Genomic DNA, 8,673 nt, shown 5'->3' on the forward strand with positions numbered 1-8,673 from the left:
CAATGTGGGCACCGATTTCCAGCGTTCACAAAACCCTAGCAATGCTCTTGAACACTTAGGAACATCTTAGAGAACCCTAACCATACCCTAATCTTGATTACACCAAGTATTTATACTATCACAACTGAAATAGGAAACAAATCACACATGTACGCATAACTGCACGTGCCTTCGATGGGACCTTTGATGGCTTCAACACCCATTAAAAACTTGTCGATGACTTTGAAGATCCTTCGATGCCATCGAGTATCAACCTCTGAAACTGTCTAGTAACCAACTAGCATTATTTTAGATTTTCTAGATGGGATTGACCATCTATTAATGGCATCGACATCATCCACTTATGCTTGACGGGATCGAGTGGTCTATTGATGGCATCGATAGATCCTGTTATAGATTGATTTAAGACATTAGACAAGAGAATTGCCATGGGGTTAACGAATGACATCCTTACTGTCCAACAGGTTTGTCCTACCATGATGATCATCCGGTGTAAAAACTAGGCCAATCAAGTGGAAAACTGTTTAGAAGGTCTCACATGTCCTAAGAGTAAAAACTTTTCTTACATACAATCCATTAAAGAACTTAAGCTGGAAAGGCTAGCTATATTTATTTCTCAAATCCCTTTAAAATTATGTCCTTTGCACTATTGATATGAAATCAAATCACCACCAATTTTTATTTTTATTTTTTTCAGTGCACATTTTCTAATCTTTCTTGGACTAACTTTGATGATCCGCATATCTACATATCTAGAAAAGAGATCGAAGAAAAGGGTGATTGCCATTAAGCTCCGGACCGCAGGAAAAAAGTTTTTTTCCCCTCTACAAAATGAGCATTTATCGTTAGTCCTTTTATATTTTTCTATGTTTTGGAATCCTGTTATGATTTCCATTTTCATAGAGCTTGAAATAATCTGTATTGGGATCTTCATCAATGGGCTAGAAGCCGAAAAAGCTATTGTGGTAACATATGGCGTCTCGTGCATACCAAGCTATTATTGCAGAATTTTCCCAATTCTTGGCCTTCCGCCCATTAGCAATAAAGGTAAGACAGCTCGTCCATCTGACCACATTTCACCAACTTACTTCTCGAGCTCGCGTCATAAAGTCTGGAGTTGGGGGCTTCTATTATGGGTAAAAATGGTTTGACCACTCATGGGGTCAGCTCAGACTCACAAACACACTTCTTGGACCAAAGGACTCCTAAATGACTGTCTACCTCAGATCGATCCAAAGAGAGCGGACACCGAACTCCCGAGCATCTACTTCGGCATCATACTTTTCCAAGCTTCTACAAAGCTTATTTGACGTTTGAGGAATATCTAGATTTGTATGACCAAAGGACGATCAGTCGACCAATGATGGTCGGTGCAACCCTAAGGTGACCATGGAGATCTGCCCGATTGATCAAGGGTTTGGCTCAGCTCGTCCTCAAGCTAATTGATAGAGGGCTCGGTTTAAGTCGAGCTCAACACTTATCTGATCGAAGGCTCAACTCAGGTCGGCCTCGACCATCCATTACATGATTCTAGGGTTGACTACATCAACACTTATCACCTATGCAAATTCTTCATAATGGTTGAGAAATGTAGGCAAAGACTATGCCTGTAATCGAGAACCGTCTCTAGCCCATCTACATTATAAATAGGGGACCCATCTACACGAAAATGTACGCAGAATCTCTCACCCAAAACCCCTCAATACTACTAGACGCAGATTCCTAGCCTGACTTTGGCATCGGAGGGTCCCCTTCTTTAGACAGGGTCTCCTTCGCCTTCTTCTTGTGCAGTACCTAAAGGCCTAGAGAGGGTGGACCAGATTTTTGCATCATCAATTATTATTATTATGAATTTTAACCATCCAATAGGTATCCTCCAATTTGATAATCTAATAATCAAAATAATGAAAATTTAAGTTCATGATTAACTATGACAGTTTAAATTGGCCTACTTGTATGCCACGTGAAATTCTTAATTATTTCTTGACGCTGAGAGTATTATCCATTCTACTCTCTATACTTGATGGTGAATGACTTTTGAAGAAGTTTGCTAATCGCACATTTTTGTATAAGGCAATCCTACAAACGAACATGTGTGCCAACCTGGCACCCTTGTCCAATATCTGAGCCATTCATTCCATTGATTCCACCTTGTATTGCCCACCCTTCTACAGCCATTCATTTCTTTCCAAGGCACCTAGCCTACCCAAATGAATAGATTGACCTGGTTTCTAGGTTAGGGCGGAATTTGTGAATGTGGTTGCTTTTAGATGCTATTTCTACCGGATATGGGCAACACACGCACAAGATCCTAATAGTTGATCTAGTGGCCCCCACCTTGGTTGGGTCAGCAAACAAGCATAACCAGGACGATGTGGTTGAGGTGCGACTGGATTCAGAGACGTCTCATATTAGAAAAATGTCTTAGGAAGTGAGTAGCGTCCAATCATAACCAATGGTTATTAAAAAAGCTGATTTAAAGGGATTATATATATATATATATATATATATATATATATATATATATATATATATATATATATATATAGGCAAAAAAGCCCATCAACACTCAAAGACAGACATTCAGTCAAGCTTAGCAGAGCAAGATTTGTACCCCTTTGTTCGAGTATCGCGTGTACATATCCACATTTTCAAGAAGTTAAAGAAGAGAAAGGCTTATAAACACATCCCTGTATCTTCTCCTCATCTAATGTGAGACTGTAACTTTCCCAATTGAAAAAAAAAAAAAAGTTGAAAAGAAGATACTGTCTTTTGGTTTCTTTTATTCCTTTTTATTTTTTAATAAACCCTAATAAAATATACAATGCTTAATATCGCTACAGTGAGCCTAAGTTCAGCAAGTGTGCATGTGCTCCTCTTGCCCCAAGGATCATATGTATTTATTCAATTAATAAAGTGACTGAGTGGGTTCAAGAATCCAGCAGCATATCTGTGTATTTTAGAAAAATCATGAACAATATTGTATATTTTTCCCAATGTTGCTAAGCATAGTGACATATCATATTCTCCTAATTTACCGGCTGATAATTTTTTGGAAGATTTTCAAAATTTAAGGTTTTTATCAGCATATTATTAGAAAAATCTAACAGAAAATAAAAATATTTTTTATAAATTAATATGCATCTAAAATTTAAATATATATTTCTATAACAATTCCTTTAAGGTTTTTAACATTAAATATTGCAATAAAAAAGACCTTTCAAAGCCTGCCGACATTTAAAAATTTCGCCATAATCACACCTAGCATCGTTAAATGCATTTTTCACGTTATCACGTACGCTTCTAAAATAAGTGAAATTGTCACTGTTCCGCCACATTATTCAAAATGACGGTGATATTTGCCACGCTGTTCTTAAATGGTCTCAGGCTGGAATTGGACCACGTCATCACAGTGCATTTAATGCAACCATATACTGACAACGTGAGGGCCAATGAGGGAAATGGATTGGCTACTCCCCCTGCCACCAGCCCTGTGGATGGTGGTCGGTTCTCTGTGGGCCCTATACCATATCATGATGTATGTGTTTCATCCGTTCCATTCATCCATGTTCAAAGATCATTTTAGGGCTTTATCCCCAAAATTAGAAGCTATATAAATTCATTTGGTCCACACCACATGAAAACAATAGTGATTGGATATCCACCATTAAAATCTTCCTAAGGTCCACTGTACTGTTTATTTGACATCCAATCTATTGATTTGGTCACACAGGCCCAGATGAAGGGAAGAAACAAAAATCAGCTTGATCCAAAACTTTTATGGCCACCAAAATTTTTTAATAGTCGACGCTCATTCAACACTGTTTCGTGTAATGTGGTACACTTGAGATTGGGATATATCTCAATTTTGGTCTCATAACGTAAAATATTCTGTAAAAATAAAAGGACGGCATGGATGAAACACATACATCATGGTGGGGCCCACAGAGCACCGACCATCAGCCATTGGCCGGTGTCGGGGGAGTTGCCGATCCTTTCCCGCCAATGGTGGATGGTGGTCGGTGCTCTGTGGGCCCTACCATGATGTATGTGTTTCATCCGTTTCATTCATCCATGTTTAAAGATCATTTTAGGGCTTTATTCCAAAAATTAGAAGCTATATAAATGTCATTTGGTCCACACCACATGAAAACAATAGTGATTGGATATCCACCATTAAAATCTTCCTAAGGTCCACTGTACTGTTTATTTGACATCCAATTTGTTGTTTGGTCACACAGGCCCAGATGAAGGGAAAAAACAAAAATCAGCTTGATCCAAAACTTTTATGGCCACCAAAATTTTTTAATGGTCGACACTCATTCAATACTGTTTCCTGTAATGTGGTACACTTGAGATTGGGATATATATCATTTTTGGTCTCATACCGTAAAATATTCTGTAAAAATAGAAGGACGGCATGGATGAAACACATGCATCATGGTGGGGCCCACAGAGCACCGACCACCAGCCATTGGCTGGTGTCGGGGGAGTAGCCAATCCTTTTCCGCCAATGGTGGATGGTGGTCGGTGCTATGTGGGCCCTACCATGATGTATGTGTTTCATCCGTTCCATTCACCCATGTTTAAAGATCATTTTAGGGCTTTATTTCAAAAATTAGAAGCTATATAAATCTCATTTGGTCCACACCACATGAAAACAATAGTGATTGGATATCCACCATTAAAATCTTCCTAAGGTCCACTGTACTGTTTATTTGACATCTAATCTGTTGATTTGGTCACATAGGCCCAGATGAAGGGAAAAAACAAAAATCAGCTTGATCCAAAACTTTTATGGCCACCAAAATTTTTTACTGGTCGACACTCATTCAACACTGTTTCCTGTAATGTGGTACACTTGAGATTGGGATATATATCATTTTTGGTCTCATACCCAAAAATATTCTGTAAAATAGAGGGACGGCATGGATGAAACACATACATCATGGTGGGGCCCACAGAGCACCAACCACCAGCCATTGGCTGGCGTCGGGGGGAGTAGCCAATCCTTTCCCGCCAATGAGGTGCAGGAAAGTAGGATTATACTGATTGTGGCAAGCATAGGATCCGGATTCCGAGGCAGATGTTATTTCCCAGGTCCACATCCATGGATAAAGTAAGATGTTACACTTGTCTGATTCAAGGTTATATTCTCACGAGCCGGACATTACATTTCCCACGTCTCCTCGGCGTGTATCACCTGTTTCACAGAATGATTCCCTCTAGATTCAACTTCTAGGTGTGAAAAGCGGAGGGTCCGGATTCTTGAGGCTGATGTTATTTTCCAGGTCGGCATTCATGGACAAAGCAAGATGGTACACTAGTTTGATTTAAGATTATATCATCACGGGCCAGACATTGCATTTCCCAGCGTCTCCTCGGCGTGTATCACATGTTTCACAAAATGATTCCCTTTAGATTCAACTTTTAGGTGTGAAAAGCAGAGGATCTGGATTCCTGAGGCTGATGTTATTTCCCAGGTCTGCATTCATAGATAAAGCAAGATGGTACACTAATCTGATTCAAGATTATATCCTCACGAGCCAGACATTGCATTTCCCAGCAGCATCTCCTCGGCATGTATCACATGTTTCACAAAATGATTCCCTTTAGATTCAACTTCTAGACGTGAAAACTGCAATACCTCACAATGTAATGCACAAACTGCAAGTGTAAAGTTCCATATTAATTTGTAAATATAATCAGCTACCCACAGTATACATTTATATAACTCAATCTCAACATCCAACCTTCACACAAGTCCTAGTCACACAAGTCCTAGATTTTCCTTCTTCGACCCAAATGGCATCTTCTATGCCCGTATGGTCAATCACAAGGTGCAAATCTGTAGCAGTCCCACCTGCTAAGCCAACACCTCACGAATTCAAGAACCTTTCAGATCATGATTCCTCGGAGTTCCTTCAGATGCAGGTTCCTTTCATACATCTGTACCACTGCAATCCTTTCATGGGAGGGCAGAACCCGGCCCAGGTCATTAGAGATGCGGTTGCAAAGGCGCTCGTCTTCTACTACCCGTTTGCGGGCAGACTTAGGAAGCTGCCGGACGAGAAGCTGATGGTAGAGTGTACTGGTGAGGGCGTGCTGTTCATAGAGGCGGATGCTGAGTTTAGAATCGAGCAGTTGGGAGGTGCACCGAAGCCGCCGTTCCCATGCATGAAGGAGCTTCTCTACGACATCCCGGGCTCAACAGGCATATTTGATTGCCCTTTGGTGTTAATTCAGGTGATTGACAGAAAACGACAGGGATTATTACGAGTGTTTACGTACAACCTATTGCATAGTAATCTCCCATGCGTACTGGCCACATAAAGAGTGGGTAAGATTGTTTGGTGGAATCTTTGAAATCTAGTCTTTGGCTGGTATGCAGTCCAGGCTACCATACAGTGGGTCGTTTGTGAACATTTCTCGATGTACATCAGGCCATCTACCCCGCCCATCCATTTTTCCTGCTCATTTTAGGGCATGAACCCAAAAATTAAGGAGATCCAAAGCTGAATTGGACCACACGGGAAACAGTGGGGATAATGACACCCACCATTGAAACCTTCCTAGGCCCACTGCGATATTTATTTTCCATCCAACCTGTTCATAAGGTCACACAAACCTGAAGGAAGGGAAAACACAAACATCAGCTTGATCCAAAACTTTTGTAGCTCCTGAAAAGTTTTTAATGATCCCTCAATCATCACTATTTCCTGTGGTGTCTTGAGCTTCGGGTTCCTTCATTTTTGGGCTCATGCCCTGAAATAGTTGGAGAAATGAATGGATGGCGTAGATAAAACACATCATGGTGGGCCCTACAACGCCTGCCACTAACTGTGCAAGATGGTAGCGGATCAGATGATACCCGGGGGTTACCTTGATGATGTGGTGTATACCCACGCTGTTCAACTGTTTCTCTCGCCCATTTTAGGACATGGTTCCAAAAATTAAGAAGATCTGTGGGGGTTAAAAAGCACAGTCTAGAGGTCCATCGTGATGCTCCCTTAACCTAATAGGAAATTCTCAAAATATGATAAGCAACCTGGCCCAATAAAGATATCCTGTCCAAAAAATATACATGTGTGGGTCCAGAGGCCATGAGACTGCACATGAATATTGGGTTGCAGGCTAAAGCATTCGGAAGCGGATTGGGTTGCAAATATTCACACTTAAGTAGGTTCTAAATAGGCTTTCTCATCTCATATATTGGATTGGAATGTATTACTTCTCTGTCATTAATGCACCATCATTTGTGCCACTTTCTTTATAAATATTGTGCAGGTGACCCGTTTGGCGTGCGGGGGTTTCATTTTGGCCACCAGAGTAAACCACATGATATGCGACTTGACTGGGTACATGCAGTTCATGACGGCAATGGCTGAGATTGCACGAGGAGCACTGGCCCCATCTATTCGGCCCATATGGCAAAGAGATCAGCTATTCAATTCTAGTGACCCATCTTGCAGTTCTCACCAGTTTGACAATGAGGCTGACCTACCCATCCAACTCGGCCATATGGAAGAACAGATTTTCTTCTTTGGCCCAAGTGAGATTTCCGCCTTGAGGAAGCACGTGCCACCCTGCTTCCACCCGTGCTCTAGATTCGATCTATTGACATCATGCCTCTGGCGATGCCGCACGGTAGCCCTTGGTGTTGAACCTGATAAGGAAGTTAGGCTGATATGCATGGTCAATGCACGTGCCAAATGCAACCCACCACTGCCTGCTGGCTACTACGGCAATGTGTTGGCATTTTCGATGGTAGGGACGACGGCAGGGAAGCTATGTGAGAATCCATTGGAATACACAGTGGAGTTGGTCAAGAAAGCAAAAGCGCAAGTGACAGCCGAGTACATGCAGTCAGCTGCAGTCGTACGCATGGGCAAACCTGGCCTTCCGTCGGCAAGCGTATATTGTGTTTCGGATTTTACACGTGCTGAGTTAAGAGATTTTGATTTTGGGTGGGGTAAGGCAGTTTTTGGTGGGCCAGCTTTCGGGATCATGGACCACATTATGAGGCTGGGAAGCATTTATACTCGGTTTCGGAGCAGCCAAGGAGAGGATGGTGTTGTTGTGCCCGTTCGATTGCCAGTTCGAGCCATGAAACGGTTCTCAGCTGAGCTCAAGAGCATGACAACGGATCCCATGCACCGGAGCTACATTAAGTCTGCTATATAAATACTATTAAAATGCACGTGCATGGAATCACTTGAATTATAATAATACAAGGTTGAAATATTTCTTGTGTAAATTAATTCAGAAAAGTAGTTTTAATGGTTTTATGAATTGAGATACTTTTAAGTGTTGCATAAAAACACTCACATACATCCACACGTGATTGATGGAGGTGAGACCAAAATCATAAAAGAAAAGAGCAAATAAAGAGCCAAAAGTAAACCAAAAGCAAGAATTAAGAGGCAAAAAAATTTTATGTGGTTCAACAATATACTTATCTAATGAGAGAATAACAAAGATATTTATTCTTCACTAAAACAGAAAAAATAATAATACAAGGCTAAAAGAAATCTATAAAATGATTCAATGGAATACCTCTCTACCTGTGGTCATACCACAATAGAGAGCACGTGGAAAATCCTAGAAAGACTAAGCTAGCTTCGCATTGCAGTTGCATACGGACTTATGTATGCATGAGAGAAGAAGAAGAGA

General features: G+C 41.0%; 1 protein-coding gene across 1 annotated transcript; it reads left to right on the forward strand.

The window, feature by feature from the left end:
- Window positions 1-5,776: 5,776 nt before the first annotated feature.
- Window positions 5,777-8,244, forward strand: LOC131248611 (benzyl alcohol O-benzoyltransferase-like). The gene is made up of 2 exons (XM_058248976.1): window positions 5,777-6,246; window positions 7,288-8,244. The coding sequence occupies exons 1-2, from the start codon at window positions 5,806-5,808 to the stop codon at window positions 8,182-8,184; spliced, it is 1,338 nt and encodes a 445-aa protein (XP_058104959.1). The 5' UTR covers window positions 5,777-5,805; the 3' UTR covers window positions 8,185-8,244.
- The last annotated feature ends 429 nt before the right edge of the window (window positions 8,245-8,673 follow it).

This window comes from Magnolia sinica, chromosome 6, assembly GCF_029962835.1.
Source record: "Magnolia sinica isolate HGM2019 chromosome 6, MsV1, whole genome shotgun sequence".
Classification (NCBI taxonomy): domain Eukaryota; kingdom Viridiplantae; phylum Streptophyta; class Magnoliopsida; order Magnoliales; family Magnoliaceae; genus Magnolia; species Magnolia sinica.